Source organism: Glycine max, chromosome 5 (genome assembly GCF_000004515.6).
Source record: "Glycine max cultivar Williams 82 chromosome 5, Glycine_max_v4.0, whole genome shotgun sequence".
NCBI lineage: Eukaryota > Viridiplantae > Streptophyta > Magnoliopsida > Fabales > Fabaceae > Glycine > Glycine max.
In genome coordinates, this window is record NC_038241.2 from 32,609,840 (window position 1) to 32,635,134 (window position 25,295).

The 25,295-nt window shown below is 29.1% G+C and overlaps 2 protein-coding genes across 2 annotated transcripts; both read left to right on the plus strand.

The window, feature by feature from the left end:
* Positions 1-7,970: 7,970 nt before the first annotated feature.
* Positions 7,971-13,382, plus strand: LOC100798164 (copper-transporting ATPase RAN1). The gene is made up of 9 exons (XM_003524077.5): positions 7,971-8,387; positions 8,499-9,116; positions 9,624-10,053; positions 10,208-10,533; positions 10,869-10,927; positions 11,021-11,363; positions 11,697-11,894; positions 11,986-12,243; positions 12,740-13,382. Exons 1-9 carry the CDS (start codon positions 8,112-8,114, stop codon positions 13,214-13,216), a joined length of 2,985 nt encoding a protein of 994 aa, XP_003524125.1. The 5' UTR covers positions 7,971-8,111; the 3' UTR covers positions 13,217-13,382.
* Positions 13,383-22,357: 8,975 nt separating this feature from the next.
* On the plus strand, positions 22,358-23,253 carry LOC100801003 (VQ domain-containing protein). Its single transcript, NM_001254597.3, has one exon. It carries the CDS (start codon positions 22,438-22,440, stop codon positions 23,071-23,073), a length of 636 nt encoding a protein of 211 aa, NP_001241526.1. The 5' UTR covers positions 22,358-22,437; the 3' UTR covers positions 23,074-23,253.
* The last annotated feature ends 2,042 nt before the right edge of the window (positions 23,254-25,295 follow it).

The window sequence follows — 25,295 nt, forward strand, 5'->3', positions numbered from 1 at the left end:
ATTAATAAGTGCACTCCACATATGTGAGACTTTTGTGAATGTAGTATTTTTTTTTTTAATCACAACAAGAATCAAACATTTTAGAGCTGCAAAATTAGAGGAATTAGCATCGGTTTGTATAAATTTATTTGTTGAAATAAATATTTATTTATTTTTTAGTATTTTTGTCTAATTTGCTTGTGCTTAAAAAATTATGCTTATTTAAAAAAATTCAATCTACTTCTTAAAAATGCACTTACATTAAAAAAATATTTGTTTTAAAATTATTTTTAAAAAAATTAAACAAATTTACCCTTAATGACACTAACTAATTTTCACACTTTAGATTAATGAGAAACTAAGTTACAAAATTTATAAGAGAATCAAATAATAAGTTGAAAATTGTATAGGAAATATATATTTAACTCAAATTATAATATCACAATTTAAATATTTTCAAACATATTGATTTATTACGAATTTTAATTATAACAAAAATATTTTTTAAAAAAATATTATACTATAAATTTTAGTTATATAAAAGTAAGTATTGTATTTATGATATGCTAAGATACTAATTCAACATCACAGTTCAAGCACTGTAGTTCAATTAGTGCTTGATTTAACTGGTCATTGTTTTAAATTCAATTAATGCTGCAACAATGACACATCAAAACATAATGAGACACAACTATACAAGAAAAGTTTGTAATTATTTTGTCACGAAAAATTGATTACCATTATGCTTATACTGCTTCGTTCATCTTACTTCTTTTTTTTTAAAAGAAAATAAGTATACCATTATAACATAAATCACATTTACTGGAATACAATTCCTTGTACCATTGTTCCTTTTTATTCACAATAATCTCTTTCTATTACGATTTTATCGAACAATATTTTGAGCACCTACTTTTTCACAACAATAATAATATATGATCACTTCTTAAAAGTTAAAAGTCCACATTGTTTTCAATAGAGTTGTTAGCCTTGTTCTGGTTTCGGTTAACTAACAACTTATGCTTTCAACTAACTTGTAGAAAGCTTAAGCATATTTATTTATTAAAGCAATCCTGCCTTTAATATTTAATATTTAATATATGGATGCAGATATTACACCTGATTGTAACTTGCTAAAAATCCCTTTCGACGAGGGAATTTTAAATTTTAAGAAATTTAAAATTCTAAGAATTTAAAATATTTTAATTGAAATTTTTTTATTTTTAAAATTGTGTTTGGATAAAAAAAATTAAAATTATGAGGATGAAAAAAAATGAGTAACTTGAGAACGAAATTTCAAAAACTTGTAGATTGAAAGAGAAAATGAAGATTATAAAAGACATATAAGAATTTTTTAAAAAGTTCTTCTATTTTTAATTTCTTATTTTTAGAAGGAAATTAAAATTTCACAATTTTAATTGTTTAAAATTTCAAAAATTTAAATTTTTCATTAAAAAAATTCAAACAATGAATTTTAAATTAAAAAAATTTAAATTCTTTGATAAATTAATTTTTTCCGTTAAAATTATCTCAACAAGATATATTAATGTTTTTATTCATATTAGCTCAACAAACAAAGCAAATTATAATATATAGTAGTAATTTTGTAATGTATTTCTTACACCTGAGCCTGAACCGAAATTACTGTCACCCTCGAACAATTTGAGAATTTATATGTACAATTTGATGTGGAGAACCGAAAGCTCACCACAAATTTGCCGTGTTGAATGCATCTATTTCTTGGTTCCACACTTTCATACCCAACTTTGACTTTATTTCTCATATTTGTATTGATTGTTGTTCTTTTAGGGGTCATCGTTTAATTAATTATCGTATAAGTAAATATAAATATTTACATTGTTATCTGATTATAAAATATCATGAATATTTTTCCTTTGCTATCTAAAAAAATATCATGTATAATGACTTTATTTATAATAATTATTTTGAAAAGTATATCAATGATAATTTTTTAATTAATTGACAGTATAATTTGTTTTATACTAAAGTTGTATAAACTAAGTTCTTATTATATTAAGAACCAACAAATATTTTATTTTGTCTACAATTAATGTGTTTTCTCTACAAAAAAAAAATAACGAGAAACTCTACCAAAAAAACTCAATTAATGTGCTTCGAAGTTTCAACGAATGCCATAAACAACAATGACAAAACTCGATAAAGCAAATTTGTTTGACAGTTCCACACATTCCGCTCATTAATTAGTTGGTCTTGTGCAGCAACCGGATCCAAAAATATATCAAAGGGATCGGGTTTTTCTTTTACATAATTATTTAAATATTTATTTTTAATAAATAATTCTTAAAAATATTTTATTACTAACTTTGTGGATAAAATTAGAGATATGATCTACTGTTAAAAAAATTAAACAAATATTAACTTAAAAACTTATTTTTCTTATATATTTTTTTATTAATATTTTTTAATTTTAATATTTCTATTTTTTTTCCTCATATACTCCCTTGGATTCGTTTCTGGTCTTGTGTAATCTGTCAAAGTTGCAGCATTTAATTTGGCAGGAAGTTTCAAAATGCAAATCAATTTGATCAATAGATGGGACCGTATGGCACATTAAGAGCGTGTGTTGTAAAATTATGTTTGAGGCAAAACTAATTTTACCAACAGATCCATGCATGTTTAATTTGGTTTACCATCGATCCAATTTGTTGAATATGAACTTTGAGATAAAATCCAATCGACCAACAAAAACTAAACGCAAAAAGAATGATGTAGATGCTTTTGCTAACCTCATTTTGCTAACAACATAAGGTTGCAACGGTTACACAACCCTTACTTTTTGTGCTCATTTGATTTCTATTTGTTGAATTCATATTAAAATGTGTGTCATAATATTTTCAACTGCAAACAAAAAATGTACTAACTAATTGTTACTGACTTAATTCACTAGGGTTGATCTAATGATGAGGGATTTGAGATAAAATGGATATGTTTACAAGTTTAAACTTCAGTATAACAATTACATGCGAAAAACTACTTCTCACCTTAAATTAAAATGAGACTTGTTAAAAAAATTAATCTATATTTTTTACTACTTCCTTCTCATCATGTCTTTTGATGTTTAAGGTTATTGGATATAAATTAAAAAATATTTAATGAAACTAAATTGTTACATTTGACTAATGTCCTCATTTAGTACCTTGATTTTTTATACTTGTATCACTTTTAGTTTATACTACTTATATATAAATAAAATATTATAAATCATTAAAACTAAGAAAACTAGTGATCACATTTAATATTATCATAAATTTAAATTTTATTTCAAAAGTGTTTTTAAGTTTAAATATTGTAAGTGATGATCTAATTTAATGTTAAAATTTATAATTCATTGAATGAATATCTAGTAAATAGAATTAACAATAGATTAATGATATAAAAGATATTTAATTCTGAATAAGTTTAAAAATTGGTCATTATTGCTTATAATTAAAATCAAAGAAAAATATTATTTGTTGCTTATATATATATATATATATATATATATATATATATATATATAAGACCTAAGATAATATTAAATAAGAATATATTTGAGAAAAATGCATTAGTTAGACTTTGAAATTCTAAAATATTAAATGTTCTGGGGGAAAAATAAAAAGCTAAATAACAAAAGATACGGGAAGGAGATAATAATAAATTAATTTTAAATCAATAAGAGCGTATTTGTTAAAAAAAATGCGTTGACAAGTAAATTACTAGCATTTTATACGACTAAATAAAAGGAAAAAAATCATACACTTCTACTCAATGTTTTTATCTCAGTTTCTTTTCTAAACGAAGAAGACCGTTAGTGTGTGGATGCGAATGAGCGTTAATGGTTGAATTATCGGCTTGATCATTCAGTTCTCTCCTATTAGAGTCTTTGCACATTGTCACATTCTATGCTTAGAAAAAATCAAGAAAATCTGAATTTAGGTTATGGCATGCAAATGTGAGCGTAAGAAAAAGCTGTTTTTGTGGATACCACATCTGATGATGTGCCACATAGCACACTGTTTTTGGTGGAAGATAAGGTATTCTAATGTTCCCCTTTAATTTATCTTTCCTTTCTAATGTAAGTAGTAGTTTTCATTTAGATCTGTGGAGCCTCGTCTATCTTCATACTACTATTTTTATCACAAGGGCTAGTGGAGAAAAATGTCATCTTTCCAACAAAAATTGTCACGTACAATAAAAATGGCTTTTGCTTTTCCTCTTCATTTTTCTCACTCAACTTTTCCCTCGGGACCAAAATTTGGAAGTCTATTAACCCATTCATGATTGTTTACTTTCAACAACAATCACGTAATCATTCACTAAATGAGACGAGGAACATTGACATAAAAAGATTAAAAATTTGTTTAAAAGGTAATGATAAGAGTTTTCCAGACTAAATAAAATAAGTTTTTTTTCCCCAATATATGTATATATGTAATTAAAATTCAAGATTAAAAAATTTAATATAAACTTTAAAAACATAAAATGTTAATGTTAAAAAACAATATGAAAAGAAACCATAAAAGAAAATTTATATTTTTTTATAGAATATATTAAAATAAATGTTAAATAGCAGTGCGGATGTGTGACATAAAAAAGAAAGTATGTAATAAAAATGTCTTTGGACCAATTTATAGAAGCTTCCCAAAACACTTTGTTCTAATAGAAGAAGATTTAGCTTTGGACAAAACTGTAAGCAACAAGGTATGGGGTAACGTAACCGAATTAAGATTTTTGTTTTCTTGTTCTTTGAATGAAAGACATGGATTAAGGCTGTGAATAAACTAAGTAGTTAAAAGTATAACTTTATTATTATTGAACGAGACAAAGTAATTGCGTCAGTACACATGCATATGTGTGCATAAAATAAGCTTGCGTCTCTACTTTCATATTAGGATTTCTCTTTATTCGTCGTGGTAGTGGCAACCAGATAGAGTAATTTCTGATTTTTGTTTGTCTCTACCATATCTTAATCTCGTGCAAGTTAGGTTTTGTACACTAGAAAATGGAAGAAGAAAAATGAAAGAGGAAGAAAAGATAATAAACCATCTCTTTTCTTGTTTGGTTACTTGGTAAGTGAAGACAAGGGAATAAAATGTTAGATTATTTTAATCTAAGAGTGTCTTATGTAATTATGAAATGATTTTAATAAAAAGATGTGTAATGTAATTGTTGTTAGGCTTTAAATTATATTAAAGTCATTGAGAATTGTAAAATAATTATCTTTTTCTCACTATTTTGTTAATAGATTAGCAAACAAATTAAGCTATAGATAATAAACTAGCTAGCTCATTTAACTTTTTATGTTAAGGAGGCTTAATCCCTCCCAATCATTGCCCATTGTACCTGATGATATACTGTCCGCGACCTGTGGCTGTGGGTGCTATCTTCTGAATAAAAACATTATCCCTTACTTCAAAAAAAAAAACAGAGGATAGTTTTTAACTTAAGAAGATAAATTTTAAATAGGGTTACAATACCATTAAAGTGAGTAGAGAATTTAAGAAGAACAATATATAAGTTCACGATAGAAAATTGCATTATGAATCAGATTAAATTTTATGAACTTTCTCACAGAAATTATAAAATATAATAAATGAGAAAATATATATTATCTAAAATTTTATAGTATAATTTTTTTATGTTGAACACTAGAAAATTATACATAATAATAAAATTATGCTTATATAAAAAGTAAGTGAAACTCACATATTCTGCATTCTTTCTAAAATGAGAAGAAAATGAGAGAGAACATAATTTTTATATTAAATGGCTGAAATATCCTAATGTATACTTCTTTATTAGAGATATTTATGTCATTTTACATGCATACTTGACTTCCTTTCCCATTAAACAACTTACAAAATCATTTTACTTTCCATTCCTTTTCTCTCCCTTTATTTCCTCGTTTTCTTCCCTGAACAAAATATACCAGTAATGTGTGTATATGTAGTTAAAAAATAGTTTTTTAGGCGCATCAATCATAATGGATTTAATTCTAATGAATCAACCCGTTTAAAACACAATTTTCAATTTTGGCTCGACTAAAGTTTCATATTTTTAAAAGGTTTGTCGCAGATATTCAACCTTATAGGTTGTCTTAAAATTTAACAAGCCTTTTAGAATGCTTAAATAATGTGCCAAAAGAATTGGACAAAGTGTCAACAATATACAAACTAATCAGTAAAACTCACAACAGTGTCCACAAATTGGATTGAGTTAGTTTTTAGGGAAAAAATTAAGATTTCAATCCAACCACCTCGATTTTGCTATTTGGTCATTTATTGGTCTAATTTTAAAACAAATCCAATCCAATTTATTTTAATTTAGATTAAAATGTTTTTTAGTTTTTAAAAAGGAGTCTATAAATGTTAAATAAATGATAAAATATACAAAATTATTTAATATCAAGCATCATATATCTCATATATGGACTCATAACATAATTTAGAATATATCTTTAAATTATACGTTAAAGATACCACCTCTTAAAGAATGATATACTATATACCAGATAGTTTATGGTGATCTTTGTTTGTTCTTTCTTTCAACTGAAAAAAAATCTAAATATTAATAATTTTGAATATAACAAAGTAGAATTCAGTTTGTATTAGTTGAGCCAAACCCGCAAAGCTTTAAATAATTAAAACAAGCTCATATCTTATTATTCAAAAGCAATTCAACAATAGAAAGTCCTCTTTTTCATTCTTTATTGAGACTTTAGAGGGTAAATCTATAGCACCCTACATGAGGTTTTTAATTAACCAGCACGTTACTCGTGATAGTTGAAAAATCTAGTTTAATCATTAATTTGATTGAACTAGTGAGTTAGTGGTTCAATAGGTGGATCAATAATTGATTTGATATATATTAAAAATTAAAAATTATATATATATATTTATTATATATAAATATATAATTAACAATATTTGTGTAAGAAAAGTTTATTCATATTTTAAAATCTAAAATAATAATTAATAATAATAAAAGATTAAGACGACGTCCTAAAGGTTCTTCATTTTTTTTATCCTCATCTTTAACCAACTAAAATAAGGTAATTTAACTAGTCAAATTTAACCTGATCATCTAAGATAAATTGCCTGATTGATTTAATAATAAAATCAATCCAATTAAATTATCAAATGTGAATTGAATTAATCCTACCTAGTTTGACAATTATGGTCGTGATACAAACAAATCCAAAATGAAATTTCACATAATTCTAAAAAAAGATAATCACTATAAAGAAAAGCAAGTGGGCCACACCCCAAGCTGCCATGCCATTCCATTCCATCCTGTTCTGTTGCATTGCATCGCTTACACTCTCATTTATTGAACTCATCTTGCTTTAATGTTTTTCCAACGTGAAATATTCCCTTTACATAGTTAATACAGTATTTAATTAAAGAACCCACCAAAATCCAATTATATACTAGCATTTTCTAATGATAAGTTGTTGGTATGAGTCAGGATCAATTTAGTATTTTAAGGAAGATTTCATATTAAAGTTTTATAAATAAAAATATGATTAAAAAAAATCCTAATAAATGTCATCAGTTAAATTTTCTAATAGAAATGATTCTTAGATAAAATAAAATAAATATTTTTTAATTTGATAAAAAAATATTAATATTTTATTATGATTGGCATCAAACTTCCTTGGCAAACCTTTTCCAATTGGAATCGAAACTCAGCTTTTGACGTTGTTTGACCAGCACACCCGCCAGCCAGAACCTTCAACTTCAACAACAGAAGAAGACGTAAATTGATATGCGACGTTTGACGAAAACACAAGTAATGCGTGCGTTGGCGAACCAAACACGGTCCTATCATCGTAGACGCGGAAACGCAGTACAAAACCCCAAGTCCAGAAGTACAAGGGCAAAACAGGAAAAAATCTCCCTCCAACCCCTTTACCTGCCCCACCTCCACCTTCCACTTAGTTAAAAAGTTGCTTTCTCCACCAAAACCGATAAATCGAAAAAAAATCATTTTCTCATTTGCTTTTCCCGTTTCTCTCCGCATTCTCTTCTCTTTCAATTTTCCCTCCTTTATATATTTTCTTTTCCTTTGCATTTTCCTCGTCACATTATTCATTCTATTCTCTTCTCCTCATGGCGCCGAGCACCGGAGACGTGCAACTAACTTCCCCCGCCTCCGGCGAAGATTCCGACGACCTCGAAGACGTTCGCCTCCTCGACTCCTACGACAAAAACGACGTCGTTCACGATGAAACGAAAAGAATTCAGGTCAGAATCACCGGCATGACCTGCGCCGCGTGCTCCAACTCCGTCGAAACGGCTCTCCGGTCCGTTCACGGCATCACCGAAGCCTCCGTCGCTCTTCTTCAAAACAAAGCCGACGTCGTTTTCGTCCCCGGCCTCGTCAAGGTAATTAATTAGGCTCCGTTTTCGCGTTTCGCGATTCTTCTTCGTTCTATTTGTGGAAGTGTTTTGTTATGTTAGTTAGTTATTGATTTTAATAATTCTAATTAACTGTAGGATGAGGATATCAAGAATGCGATTGAAGACGCAGGTTTCGAGGCCGAGATCTTGCCGGACTCCGGTGCGGTGGCGCACGGCGGAGCCGCCGCCGCCGTGGTGGGGCAGTTCACCATCGGCGGGATGACGTGTGCGGCATGTGTGAATTCCATTGAAGGCATTCTGAGGAACCTCAACGGAGTGAAAAGAGCAGTGGTGGCTCTGGCAACTTCGTTGGGCGAGGTTGAGTATGATCCCAACGTGATAAGCAAGGACGATATTGTGGCTGCGATTGAAGACGCGGGTTTCGAGGGCACGTTTGTGCAGAGCAACGGGCAGGACCAGATTGTGTTAGGGGTGAGTGGCGTGTACTCTCTTGGTGATGCTCAGGTTCTGGAAGCGATGCTGAGTGGCACCAAAGGGGTGAGGCAGTTTCGGTTCGACACGGCGGTGAACGAGCTTGATGTGGTGTTTGACCCTGAAGTTATCAGCTCGAGGTCGTTGGTTGATGGGATCCAGTTGGGGAGTAATGGCAGGTTCAAATTGCATGTTAGGAATCCTTACGCTAGGATGGCTTCTAAAGATGGTTCAGAAAGCTCCACTATGTTTCGCCTTTTTATTTCCAGCTTGTTTCTCAGTGTGAGTATCTCTTTTGATTTCAGTTATGCTTCTTTAGTAATGTTTGTGTTTTCCTGGTTTGGTTTCGTTGTAGTTTATTTTGTTTCTTTACTTGTCCTCCTTTTGGTTTCATGGTGGGCCTTTTTTGGTTTACAATTTGTTGTAATGAGATTTGAACCTAGGACTTTATGCAAACTGTTTCAATCCCACCTCTAGGCTGACCTTAGTGGGTTTGATGGTGATCTTTATAGCTATTTGAAATGTTTTGTTAAAATACCATACTTCATGATTTGCAGGGGTTGTATTAGTCTGTACAGGAATTTCATCGAAAGTAAGTGGGATTTTGTCATCATGTCATCCTTTTTCTCTTCGTAGGAATATGTAACTGAAGTAAAATGAGACTTGATATTGTTGCTGAAACGAATCGTGTTTAATGTTTGTGAATCTGGGTTAACAGCACTTGTTTTTTGTTTAGGGTCTTGGTTTAATGTTTTCGTTCTTTTGTACTGATTTTTGCTTGATGTGCAGATTCCTCTCTTCTTCATGGGGGTGATTTGTCCTCATATACCATTGGTTTACTCTTTATTACTTTGGAGATGTGGGCCTTTTCTCATGGGTGATTGGCTGAATTGGGCGTTGGTGAGTGTCATTCAATTTGTGATTGGGAAACGCTTCTATATAGCAGCTGGAAGAGCTCTTAGAAATGGTTCAACAAACATGGATGTCCTGGTTGCTTTGGGAACTACAGCCTCTTATGCTTATTCTGTTTGTGCTCTTCTGTATGGTGCCCTTACAGGATTTTGGTCTCCAACATACTTTGAAACAAGCGCTATGCTTATAACATTTGTATTGTTGGGCAAGTATTTGGAGTGCCTTGCCAAGGGAAAGACCTCTGATGCCATTAAGAAGCTAGTGGAACTTACTCCTGCAACAGCTTTATTGATTGCCAAAGATAAAGGTGCATGTCACTTTAACTTGATGTGCTTTGTTTTCTTAAAGAGAAAATGAAAGTGAAATGGCTTCTTTTTTGTTATTTAATATTTAGGCTGAAAATTCGTTAATCAGGGGTGTTTCTCAAATTAGAGCTTGCCAATGATTGTTTTGTTTTCTAGGTGGTAGAACTGTTGAAGAAAGGGAAATAGATTCCTTGCTCATTCAACCTGGTGACACATTAAAAGTTCTTCCTGGTACAAAGATTCCTGCTGATGGTATTGTTACTTGGGGCTCAAGTTATGTAAATGAGAGTATGGTGACTGGTGAATCTATACCCGTTTCAAAGGAGGTCAATGCATCTGTTATTGGAGGTACGATCAATTTGCATGGCGTCCTTCACGTTCAAGCCACCAAAGTAGGATCTGATACAGTTTTGAGTCAGATAATTAGTTTGGTGGAGACAGCCCAGATGTCCAAAGCTCCCATTCAAAAGTTTGCTGATTATGTTAGTATTCTGCTCATGCTCTTGTGTGACTTCTATGCTCTGCAGATGTTAATTTGATAGTGTAACTGTGTAAGCATTTTTACATATTAGGATTTTGATGCCTCACCTCTGATCACCAAGGCTCCTTCTGTGAAATTATTCATAAAATTGGATACTTAATGAATTCATTTATTTTGGTTTTAGGCTCTATTCATAATTCCAGCAGCTGTTTTTGGTCCTTGCTCATGATTCTTTTATAGTAGTCACTATGTTTGACTTTATAATCTTGTTATTGATTGACCTACCAATGGCTAAATATTAGATATGAACTCAGGTACCATTCTTTTGGCTTGCAGGTTGCAAGCATATTTGTTCCTACAGTTGTGGTGTTGGCATTATTGACACTATTGTGTTGGTAAGATTAGCTTGACTAGTTTTGCATATTGACAAAAGCTGGTTTCTGATGTGTAATCGGAATGCTTATCACTACTTCTGTGTAAAATTGTAGGTATGTAGCTGGGGCTCTTGGAGCATACCCAGATGAATGGCTGCCAAAAAATGGAAATCACTTTGTTTTTGCTCTTATGTTTTCAATATCTGTTGTGGTGATTGCATGTCCATGTGCACTTGGTTTGGCAACACCAACTGCTGTCATGGTGGCAACAGGGGTTGGGGCCAACAATGGTGTGTTAATTAAAGGAGGAGACTCCTTGGAAAGGGCTCAGATGGTGAAGTACGTCATATTTGATAAAACAGGCACTCTAACTCAGGCAAAAGCCACTGTTACTGTTGCTAAAGTGTTTGGAGGAATGGACCGTGGAGATTTTCTTACATTGGTGGCTTCTGCTGAGGTGACTCTCAATTTCATGATGATGATTACTTTCTTTGATTCTTGTTCTCTGTTTATGGTATTGTCACAAATACACGGTTCAAGCCTAGATCCAATTATAAAGGACTCATAAGAGTGTAATATTTTTCTGCATTTCTTTCCCCCCCTCAACACAGACAGCTCAACTTCCCCATAGTACTGGCATTCTGAAATTAGATTAAGAAGAATATTGGTTAAGATCTATATCATCTTTGCCTATTTATTTGTCAGTAAATTTCACCCTTCCATATTTTATGATGTTCTATTAGAGGAATCATTTGTTTCAAATTTTAATTATTCTTCTGTTTTAATTCAGGCTAGCAGTGAACACCCACTGGCAAAAGCAATATTGCAATACGCTCGCCATTTTCATTTCTTTGATGAGTCTTCTCCTACCAGTGATACCAAGAGTGCTTCTGAGGACTACAAGTCAGGGTGGCTTTATGATGTCTCAGACTTCTCTGCTCTTCCAGGAAGGGGCATCCAGTGCTTTATAGATGGGAGGCGTATTTTGGTAATGTCTTTTGGTTATTGTGATACTACTTATTCTGTTTAAGAACTATTTTCCAGAGAGTTGCTTACTTGAGGCAGCATATCCTAAACAGGTTGGTAACCGGAAGCTGCTGGAGGAAAATGGCATAAATATTTCTACAGAAGTCGAAAATTTTGTAGTAGAGCTTGAAGAAAGTGCAAAGACAGGGATACTAGTTGCATATGATGATATATTAATTGGAGTCTTAGGGATTGCAGACCCACTAAAGAGAGAAGCTGCTGTTGTTATAGAGGGCCTACAGAAAATGGGAGTCATACCTGTGATGGTTACAGGAGATAACTGGAGAACAGCTCGAGCTGTAGCCAAAGAGGTTTGTATATATATAATATTCCCTTTTGATTTGAAAGTTTGCTGTTGTGATAACTTTGAGTGTGATTTCTTAGTTGATGCATTTAAAATTTGGACTTCTACTTGAGAAGAAAACCAACATCTTTGCAAAGGAAAATATTGTTTTTGTAGTGTACAGTATCAGTTAAATTGAACCGTAGACAGGAAATGTTGTAATCATTGAATGAAGGAAAAGTATGATTTAACCTATTATCTGGCCTCTTGTTTTTGAGCAGGCCGTTGTTTTTCTTATTTGCAAATGCAATAGTAATATGTGGAAGAACTGAATTTACCAAAAAAGAAAATATTGAAAGAATTAAAACAGTTTTAAATATGTTATGTAAATATCTGGTACTTCAGCCCTCTATTGTAAATCATAATGGAGTATGTGTCACTTCTTTATGACAGTTGTAATATAACCTTTTGGGTAGAAATTGTTGTTATTGTTACAACTTGCTTAAAAAAATGTACTGTGACAGGTTGGCATTCAAGATGTTAGGGCAGAAGTTATGCCTGCAGGAAAGGCTGATGTTGTTCGTTCATTCCAAAAGGATGGAAGTATAGTTGCAATGGTGGGTGATGGCATCAATGACTCTCCAGCATTAGCTGCTGCAGATGTTGGTATGGCAATTGGGGCTGGGACAGATGTTGCAATAGAAGCTGCTAACTATGTGCTGATGAGAGATAACTTGGAAGATGTGATCACTGCCATTGATCTTTCCAAAAAGACCTTTTTCCGTATTCGATTGAATTATGTATTTGCGATGGCTTACAATGTTGTTGCTATACCAGTTGCTGCCGGGGTTTTCTTTCCTTGGTTGGGGATCAAGCTGCCACCATGGGTTGCTGGTGCATGCATGGCTCTGTCGTCTGTAAGCGTTGTATGCTCTTCTTTGCTTTTGAGAAGATATAGAAAACCCAAACTTACTACAATACTTGAAATAGTTGTAATTTAACGAGAATTGAAACAGAATAACTTGAGGGTGCAAATAAATTTGACCCTTGTAATTCCAATTTTGTGCATTTTTCCTTTATATCCGCTGCACCCATTGGGGTGCAATTGTAATTGTAGCTGCCGATTCATTGTAAATGCTCTTGTAATTTCATAGTTCTTCCTCTTAATCGTGTTCTCTCTCTCTCTCTCTCTCTCTCTCTCTCTCCACACACATTTGAATTTTTCTGTTTACGTTGAAGGCTTAATAATTTCCATGAAGCAATATGCGAGGGTACATGTGAATGTGTCTCTATTTGCAAAACCAGGGCAGGAAAATACTGAGATTGAGTAGAAAAAGGCTCGTCCCATGCATTTCTGAGTATGTGCTCTCGTCCCATGTAGATAGCACGGGAAAAATCAGATTCAGAGTGTTGTGTAAACTATACACTAGTTGTATTTAATGTAATCTTACGAGTATCTATTCATTAGTTGTATACTTGTGTTTAATGTCCCCCTTTGGTTGTTAGTCGTGTCTGGTGTAAATTGCTCAATTTTCTTTGGAAAAGGTCAAATGTGTGTTTAATAAAAAGTAGGGGTATGCGACTTATGTAAGTCGCATTCAATTAGTGTCAAGAATTCTGGACAGATCTCACATTGAAAATTTGAAATGAAAGCATCAAATTTTCAGTTAAATACATGACCTTGAACATATTGAGTTGACATTTCACAAATGCCAATAAATCGTGGACTGCAATTTCAACTAGGAGTTCGACCACATAAATGCCGTTTTCCTTAGCTAAGTAGTTATTATATCTAGGGTGGATTTTTATTATAAAAACTAATAGTTGATTTAGGTTAAAATTTCAACTAAAATAGAGATTAAAGGAGAACCAATTCCATGTGCTTTTCAACAATGATGAATCATTGCATTTTTTTTATACCAAAAGGTGACTCTAAACTTGATTGTCCATCATCGCCACTTGCCCACTTTTATCCTTTTGAAGCTATTATTCACACCGTTATCTCACCACATTGGCAAGTGCTATATCATTTCCAAGCATTTCGCTTTTACCTCGTTTTCCATGGTCGCATGATTGAGTCAAGGATTAGGTATGAGGTTGGAATAACAATTTCCTCGAGAGAGGAAGTTCTTTCAGATCCCCTTGGCACAGTCTTGATCTTTATGGTTATAAACAACACGCTTGAACTTGATTTTCATGATTGAAATACGAAGATGAAGTTTGCGTGACTGCAAGAATGTCCTTCAACCTTCCAATAAGGTAACACTCCAACTCCAACCATTCATGATTTCCAAGTTTTTTTTTTCTTTATAAACACTAACCGTGAACTTAAAACACCAACAAAAGACATCGCTTGTCATGGGTCAGATGAAAGGTGAAGTCCATATTCCTCTATATATGACCTTGTCAAAATTTGAATCTTAGCTATGATCCGAGTGTTAGTAAATGTCTACTTTATCAAGCGGAACTATTTTATATCATCTTCATAGTAACAAAATTTATAATTGAATCGGTCAGAGAGATTTATACTTAAGGAAAAAAGCAGTGAGCTTTGTTAGAATAAAAACAAATCCAATAAGTTTACATTTGGCTTTTCAATGTAACATTATTGGCTCTTTTTTACCCATATTTTTAATAAATATTACTTTATTTTTTAAATTTAATATTAATTATTCTCTTTCATCTATTTAATAAAGATAATTTTTGTAAAACTATCATTCTCTTTCTTTTATTTACGAGTTTTTGTCTGTATAAAACAACTTATGATAACACTTTGTTTTAAGAAGGAGTATAGCAAACCAAAGTACTTTCACATCATATGTTACAAAAGCTGCATCAAATGCAAATTCTAAGCATACTACCAGCAAAGTAGAAAAAGTATAATGAAGTAAATGCCACAAGTTCTCAAGGCTAAAAAGATACTAAAATAAAAGGTATAATTATAATTTAAGGGGGAAAACGATATTTATTTTGTCTATATAATTAAAAAGGAGACGTAAAAGGGAGGAGGAACTGATTATAATTATATGGTTTGGATTGATGAGAAAGGGAGTTTGACTTTGGAAATTTGTCACTATGTAATTGGCTGAATTCACCAATGAGCTCACATTGTGTCGCAAATGTAGACAATTGAAATGATTGGTTTAGTGGGTATGATTCTTTAAAAGATGAGTGCATTTTGAAGGAAAAGTCCATAATTACAAAGTTATGATTACTATAAAGAAATATGAGCACAATAATTATATAATTATCAAAACTTATTCTATTGTGATTATCAGGTACGACTCCACATTTTTCTAGGTATACGTTTAACAGAACAAGACAACAACAATTGAATTCAAATTTACAACATTTGCATGGTAAATGAAGATATAAAACAGACAATGAGAACAAACAATCAAATTTACATACTATTCCTGTTAGTACTGAATTTTATTCCGCCTTTCGGCTTAGTCAAACTACAAAAAATGTTCAACCTACCAAATGTATTAGGCATGTTCTCATTGCATAGACACAATGTTGCTATTGACACTGGACATAGTACATATTGCACAACTAGATAAAACAAGCATTTGCATGGTAACTGCAGTCTCCTTCAATGCGTTCTCGCCTTGTTACCCTTAGCAAGGTCATTAAGTACTAACACAAAGTCTCTCTGTCCGTAACTAGATGCAAGTAAAGCATGACACATCATATAGTGTCATGGTTCTCTCTCCAATTAGTAGATGGAAGGTGGAGGTCTGTCTATGTCACCACTTCGCAATCTTTGTTTCCAGAATGTATTTTTCCTAGCTTCCTAACTGTTCTAAATTTTAGTTTCTGGACCATAGAAATTTCATCAATTTTTTAAATAATTAACTAAAAAATGCATTTTGAGAATTAGTTTCCAGAACATTAATTTCGCTAGAAGAATAAGAGATGGAGAGATTTATATGGAAGGAAAAAGGAGGTGATAATAGTTTGAGAGGCAAAAATTCAAACAAAGGAAAAAGGAGTATACAAGTAGGGGCTTTGCAAATAGCCAAGACCCCATATTCTCGGCCTCGTCCATATGTACTCGGTTCAATCTGAATTTATTCTTGGCCATTTCAAGAAGGTACACTCACCATTTAATAAAATAACTTAGGCTTAATAGGAAAATTGGTCCTCCAATTTTTTAATTTATTATCCGAGTCCCCATAACTAATTACCATTAATCGTTAAATTAGACTAGAAAGTTGATCAATAATTTTTAAGAAATAAGAACTCATTTAAATATTTAATACAAAATATAACATTAATATAGGATTTATGTGAAAATAGTTCAAAATTCAAATTTTATATTTTAAAATTTATTATATTTTTATAATCTCATATATTATCTTTTAATATATATAATATATGATATTAAATTCTATTTTCATATAATTAGAATATATATATATATATATATATATATATATATATATATCAGTTTTATTTTTATTTTATATATTATATGTTTATAATCTTGTGTAATTTTTATCACATTATTCAAAAATTGTTTTATACAGGAAAGATATAATATAAATTTTATTTTTAATTTATATATTTTTTATATATTATAATTTCATAAAATTAAAATATTTTATTATCTTTTTAAAATATTTATATGTGATTTAATGATAATATTTTTTACCTATATTAAGATATTCTTATTTTTTTATAATTGTATTTCTTTTTATTTATATTTAACTTTATTTAATCTATGTAATTTTTTTAAAGAATTAAATTATATAATAAAGATACGTAATTAAATAAAATGACATTATTTTTTGTTTTTTTAAAAATATTTATGTATATAATTTATTGACAGTATTTCTTTTATCTATATTACAATATTGTCATTAAATCACAAGTATCATTTTAAAAGATAAATATAATATATAAAATAAAAATAAAACTTATATAAATATACATATTTTAATTTATATGAAAATAAAATTGAATTTTATATATTATATTTTAAAAGATAATATATGAGATTATAAAAATATAATAAATTAAAAAAAATTGATTTTATAATTATTTTCACATAAAACTTATATTAATATTATATTTTACATTAAATATTCAAATTAAAAGTTAGGTATAATGATAAAAGAGTGTCCTTCACATTTTGGGGACTTAGCTGGTATAATAAATTAAAAAATGGAATGACGAATTTAGTAAAATAAGTAAAATAAAAGGATCGATTTTACAATTAAGCCAATAACTTATTTAAAACCAACCTTTTTAATTTTTATTTTACGCTCATATCGATGGTGACGAAAATCAGCTTCAATTCTTCCTTTCTTTTTTATCATAAACATAAATGAAATCCATTACAAAATCCATTTGAAAAAATCCTATGCCATGATGGAAATGTCACATATATATATATATATATATATATATATATATATATATATATATATATATATTCTATTTCTTTAATCTTTGAAGAGTTCAATGACATAAACATAATAATCAATGGTTCAAGCTCAACGTACTTGCAAGCGAGAGCCTTTACTCCCTGCATTGATAATTTTTGCAGGAGAAAGAGTCCACCTAAACTTATTTGAAAGTAATACATACTAATTTTCTTAAATAAGTGAGTCAGCATCGCTAACCTGCACTGCCCCCAAAGAAAAGGCAAATTAACTCAACATCAATTGGACATAGTTTTTTCTTGACTTAATTCTAAAATTTATTCTCCTATTTTATCAAATTAATTTTCTTATTTTTTAATTTACTATTTGAATTCTTATATATTTTAAAAATTACTATCTTAGTTTCCATATCTAATTTTAATTATTGATTAATTAGATTTTAAATATTGATTAGACTAAAAAATTGATTAATATTTTTTTAAAAATAAAAACTTAAAAAATGCTTGAAAAATAACTAAAATCATCATCTTTAGAGTGAATGACACATTCATTTATCATTACATTCACATGATCATTTGAATATCTAGTCCAAAACATAGTATTAATATAAATTTTATGCAAAAATAGTTTAAAATTCAAATTTTATTATTTTATTATTATATTTTTATAATCTTATATATTATCTTTTAAAATATAATATATAAAATTAAATTTTATTTTTGAATAAATTAAAATATGTATACTTATATAAACTTTATTTTTATTTTATATATTATATTTTTATAATTTTATGTATTTTTATCACATTATTCAAAATTTATTTTATACAATAAAAATATGCTTTTTTACTTAGTTAAGATAATAAATTTTAAAATATAAGAGGAGTCAACTAGCAAATTAAAAAATAAGAGAACATTTGATAAAATAAGGAAACTAATTTTACAAATTAGACCTATTTTCTTGTATTTTGAAATGGCTGAAAGAGTCAACAATAAGAAAGAAATAAGGAAGAAAGTAACCATAGGCAAAGTCGTACTTCCCTTCCTCCAATCACGTATAAGTCTATTTTGTGTTTAAAATTCAAGTTTGACCAAGTATTAGGATGTAACAAATTAAGGTTTCGACGAAGCAAACGTAGAATAAAAAAATTTAAACCTTAAAATTTCATGTACTAATAATATATACTCACATTGTTTTTAACAATGTCTCTCTCCACGTCTCTCAATATATATAAACTTATGTAGGTATTTAATAAAACTTTTAACGTAAAACTCTATTGTTAATTAGTATTCAAAACTTAATAAAAATAATTTCAACAATCCAACATGAATCAAATCGACCAGTTTAATTAGAAATTTGGCGAATTAATGAATTCAACCTGTTTTTTTTTTTTTTTTAATAGAGAAACTATTAAAGAAGCGGTGGAAGTAGTCAGTATCGCAAAAAATAGTTTGGAATTTTTCTTTTTTTTTTTTTTTTTTAATAGAGAAACTATTAAAGAAGCGGTGGAAGTAGTCAGTATCGCAAAAAATAGTTTGGAATTTTTCTTTTTTTATTTTAACCTCTTATCTATAAAAAAATATTGAGACAAAAGGCCTAGAAATAATAAATAAATTGTCATTATTCAATATTTTAATTTTATGGAGCATACAGTTAATATCTTTTTCAAATATTATTTTATTTATTTTTTTATTAATCTACTATTTAATTTGCTATGTAATCTTTAAAATATTTAACTAATTATTACCAATATAATCTCAGAGTGATTCATGGAAAAGAATTTTTTTTATATAGATAACAAATATCTTTTAGGAGAAAAAATCTTACTTGAGACTAGTAAAATCATCCAAAACAAGAGAATTCTTTCTTCAAAATATTTATTGCAGTTGCATATTGAAAATTCAAAATTGAAACAACTAATTAAAGTAAAATAATTTGAATAAATAATTAAATTTTTCTTTGAAAATATGATACATTGACAAATTGATTTCTAAAAAATGAAATAAATAACTTTAGTCCAATATGAAAAAAATATGACAAATTAGTTTTGTCATTAAATTTATAAAATTATTTTATGATTAAGTTATAATATTCAATAATCAATTTGATAATAACTTATACTTTTTTAGAATCAGTTAAAAAAAGTAAGGATTAATTAGTTATTAAAATTGAATACATAACTAAATTCTTACATTTTTTATACATTCAATAATTAAATTTAAATGAACAAATTTGATTATTTATCAAAAAATTTCAATCCATAAACTTGAATCACTTGATAGTGTGTAGATAATAAATTATATTTTATTAGTTTGATGGTCAAAAGCCAATTTTCGAATATGGATATCTAACCAATTATAAATTAACAGCATCATGTGAATTCGTTCAGTTTTACATTTTCATGTAGTATTTATATTAAAATAAGGTGGGTTTAATTTAACTTAATTATTTTAGAAAAGTACTTGTTTGTTTTTAAATTTAAACAATAAACAGATATTTTTCTTAAGATAATCATTAGCAAACATGTTACTAATATAAAAATTAGTTAGCTTTTGAATATAAGCTTTATTTTGGTTTTTCATAATAAACCACCGCATTATAAGAAGGCTGAACCACGATATAGCGTGTTTAGTAAAGAAATAAGCGAAGGAAATCACTGTTGAAACATTGAAACCAAAAAAGAGAGACTTTTGAGTGATTTATTGAGAAGATGCATAAACAATTGATTTTCAATACGATTGATTAGGTGTGAAGAAGTCGTCTGAAAAATAGTTTATTATGAACTACGTAATCTAGTAATTAATTTATAAAGGTACCATAATTTGGTCCACAAAGGAATATATATGTGTGATGACACGAGTGATTTGAAGTATCTAATATTTGATGGTAATTACTCACGATGGAAATAGAAAAGATTATTCGATAGTGAGCTATGGTCTAGTCTATAGCAGACTCAGATCAGATTAGATTTTTAAAAAAAAATAGGTCAAATCAAAATTTTTAGTAAAATTTATTTAATTAAACAAATCAGGTCTTAGATCATTTAAAAAAGTTTTCTTTTTATGCCTAACTGATTGACCTATTTAATAAATTCTAAACAATTATTTATTATTATTATTATTATATTAAATTTGTTATAATTTATTAAAATCTAAAGTTTATTTGTATTGTTAAATGTTGATTTCTTAAAAAAAGTGAAGTTAAAGTTTATAGTTAAATTTATTAAAAAATAAATTTGTCATATTTGAATGTTTTATTACAAAACATATTCTTAAATAAGATATGAATGTTATATTAAACCTTAAAAATACTTATATCCTATAAATACATATTTTATTATTAAAATTTTATGTAAATCAGAACATTAGATTCTTAAAAAAAAAACTTTTTGATAGATAAATAGATTAAGTTCAAGCCATATATTTTTAATTTAAGTTATACTGAAGCCAAACAAAACCCAATTCAATTCGACTTATTTTTACCCATACTCGCAGGTAAAGATTTGAATTTTTGTTAGTAATTGATAACGATTTGAATTTTTGTTGGCATAATTACCTTTCTGTTAATTTTTATTGAAAATATAGCTAGTTTAAAATTAATATTTTGTTTAATAAAATCAAATTTAATATTAGTTAAATCAATAATTTGTTGGTTCACATAATTACTTTGTAAGTTTTTATTCAACCGATTAAGATAGTTTTTATTCAGCCCATTAAAATTGGCCTAGTTGTGGGAGGATTCAGTCGTTTAGAAGAGGGGTTCAAACCTTGTAATTTTAATGCCTATTTCATATGTTTCCATATCTAACACGGCAATTAGTGGATTATATAAAAAGTGAAAAACTATGAAAATTACGGTGCGTGACTACACATTTGTCTCATCATTTTCAAACTTTCTGATCTTCTGATTAAGAACAAAAAGACCACCTCAAGACCCTAACATAACAAATTAACAAGTCTCCAAAAAGTGATGAGTAATCAAACCCTGATTTGTATATCACTAATATATTAATTAATTCACGCAAGCATGTTACTTCCTGGAAACAACCTATCCCTTTGCTAATAAGTTTCTCCCGTATCTCCATCAAAGAATAGTCAAAAATTGAAAATTTTCTTTGAAAAACAAACACATCTCTCCCTCCCCTCTGACTCTCTCTCTCTCTCTCTCTCTCTCTCTAAATTATTATATACATCATATTTTTTTATAATTTTATATTAACCCCAAAATTACTTAATTTTTTCATTAATGTATAAATCAATATTATCATAATATATAATTTTAAAATATATGAACATATCATTCATTTAATTATCTTTTGATATTGTGTAAGATCTAAAAAAAATCAAAGTAGTAAATAATTATATTTATATTTCAATTGTAGTTAAGTTGGTAAAAACTAGATTTTATATAAAATCAAACTTTATACAGAAATACTAAATAGTGTGTAAGAATATTAATTCTTGTGCAGATGGAAAGAAAAATAAGAAGAGATGTTTATTTTTTTTGCTCCATGATATGTTTCAACTAGAAACTAATTTCTTTCCATGTGTAAAGATTACTCAAGTGAATTTGGCTTCTTTCTATCAAGTTTTTTTTCCACAAAATCAAAGGTACGATCTTGACCATGTACTCGTGTGAACAAAATTGATGTTACAAAGACGTTTAAATTTATGGTCAATGTAATCCCCTGTCTCACCCAATCACTTACTAGCTATATATATAAAACCAAGCTTATGCACTCTTTTTCTCAAAAAAAAAAAAAACAACTCTCTCAACAATAACATCGATCACTACCCTCACCAATTAATTAGCCATTACCACCACCCCAATTCATGAACGATAACATGACCGCCATGGCTGATCAATGCATTCATGATCCATCCATAGAAAGACTCATGGATGCAACCATGTCATCATCATCAGAGGGCATGATGATGTTGAGACCAACCAATTCACACAACTACACAACAAGTGGCCACAATTTAACTCCAAAGGGTTGTGCATTCAAACCAATCCGAAGGAGATCTAGAACTTCTAAGAGCACTCCAATTACCCTTCTCAAAGCCAACACCTCCAATTTCAGGGCATTGGTACAACAATTCACTGGGTGTCCTACCACAACCACCATGTCACTTGCAATCCATAAGGGTCCCATTACCTTAAATTTCCAACAAGATGGTACCAAACAACATATTCATCACGATCAGCATCACACAAAAATAACAACTAGAGGAGCAATGCCACCATTTGCCACCATAAGTTCTAACCAAAACCATGCTTCTGTGCCATTTCCTAAGCAACAATTGATGCAAGAGCAGCAAAGTGGATACTTTCTTCCAACTTATTCGGGTAACTCATATAGGCCAATTAGCTGCATGGATGATGGATTGATCTTTGATAATGATTTTAGTTTGCATGAACTAACTGTGAATGCCATCTCCAATGATAGCGATGGTTTATTTATGTGATCAAAATGTCCATAAAGGATTCAATTATGTAATACATAGTAATATCTTAGGAAATTATATGCATGGTAAACTAGCTCCTCTTCAGTCAACAGCTGTATACGCATGCTATCATAAAGCAATAATTCATGTTTGCCCCAGCCTGTAATACGTTTAATTTATTGTACCGATTCAATTTCTTTAGTTTTTGTGGCTTTTTCAATGTTGAGTTCTCCTTGATTACATAATAGATGCATACATATATATACAAGTACATGCATATGCCATTATTCAAGGCTCCAACAAAAACTATGGAAAAAAGGCCCTAAAATAATTATTTATTACTAATATTTTTACTAAAAAAGTTATGTTAAAAGTAAATATTTCCAAAAATAAATCATTTGCATTATCTTATTATTACATATTTACTATATATTTATTTTATTAGTTCACTTTTATCATTCTATTAATTTGTATCCAGCTTCCAATTTTATCTTAGCTTATTTTTTTATTAGTTCATATATAAAGATATAATGAATCAAAAAGTTGTTGATATATGTAATACTGAATTTGATCTCTTTCAATCAGGTCTTAAATTTGAATCTTATAAATAAAAAAATATAATTAAAATAAAAGATTTCATTAAAGATAATTAGTTAAATTCTTTAGAGATTAATCATCAATAAATTAAATTGGCTCTAATATTATATTGTAAAAAAATATAAAAATATAATGAATGCTATGGAAAAAACATTTGATCTCGAGCTTTGAAGCCTATAATTGACTCCAATTATTTACGCGACAATCAATCTCTTAAAGTTGAGTTTGAGTGACACTCGAGAAGAATAATTGATCGTTATAATTTTCATAGAATCTCGCGTTAATGCAGCCTCACTTTATTTTTTTAGTTGCATACTCATCTTATAGTTCATCTCTGTTCATTCTCTGTTGCACTTGTTAAGCCGATAATCTTTCGCATAATGTTAATAAGTTAAATATGTCATAGTAATGTTTGATTCTATTTTCTTTGACTTGTTTTTTCCTTAAAAAGATCAGTCATGTTAAACATATAATTTTGGATAAGTTCTGGGAAATAGAAGGAGCTATTTGTTTAATGAAGATAAAACAAAGAGAAAGAGCTAGCTGTACAAAGTACAAACACTAATAAAAGGAGATTTTGCATCTTTATCTTAAAAGCATGCATGTTGACGTTGACTTCTTCACTCTCCCTTTTCCAAACACAAAACCTTCGAACCAATCAACATTCGTGACTCATGAATCATGATTGTGCTGGCCTGGATCGATCAACCTAACAACTCTATGCATAGAGTGGTTGGACTTGGCTCGTCTTCAATGGCATATTAGCATTGGGGGTTTATAGAAATTTAAGTGTTTCCGTATGTCAAAAAATTTCATGTCATTTAAAAATTGAGATTAATAAAAGTTTATAAGTAACATTCTCTCTTAATTTAGGGAAATATCTTTTAAGGAAAGAATCATCACAAGTTACTGAACACTAGAGTGAATAATATTTTAAATGAAATGATCCTAATTCGCATCACTTATGAGTCACTTGACGATAACTTAACCCTTAATCTCGACTAAGAAACTTATTTCAGTATACTAAAAAGTCTCATATCACTTAGGAGTTAAGGATAATAAAAATTTATAAATAACATCTTCTCTTAGAATTTGAGGGTGGAACATTAAGATATGAAATAATCAAACAATTTCATTTTTCTCAAAATATTATTTTTTAACAAGGTTTATTAAAATGAAAAAGTTATAGGAAGCACTAACAAAATAAAAAATTAGGGAATCAAGCATTGGCACAATGTTACCAAATACAAAGTCCAACTATACGACCATAGCCCGATACTCTCATGACTCAAGAACCATTTTAGAGGCTGAGTTTGAATAAAAAATTAGGAAATTAAAATAAAATTTCAATAAAAAGTATTAATAAATTATTTTCTATTTCACAATTTCATCTAAATTTATTGGCTTTTTCTTTAATTTCTATATAAAAAGAGAAATTCTTAAAATAAACCATAATGTAATAAGTTTCTATCAAGTTCTTTCGGATATCACATCGTACCAAAGTCAAACTAAAATAAATTAAAAAGAAAAGAAAAAATTTAAAAATAGGCTTATAGTAAAATTGTTCCCAAAAAAAATGATAACACATAATATATTTGCATAACAATGTCAAAATTTAGAGGGGGAAAAAAAGACAACACACTAAT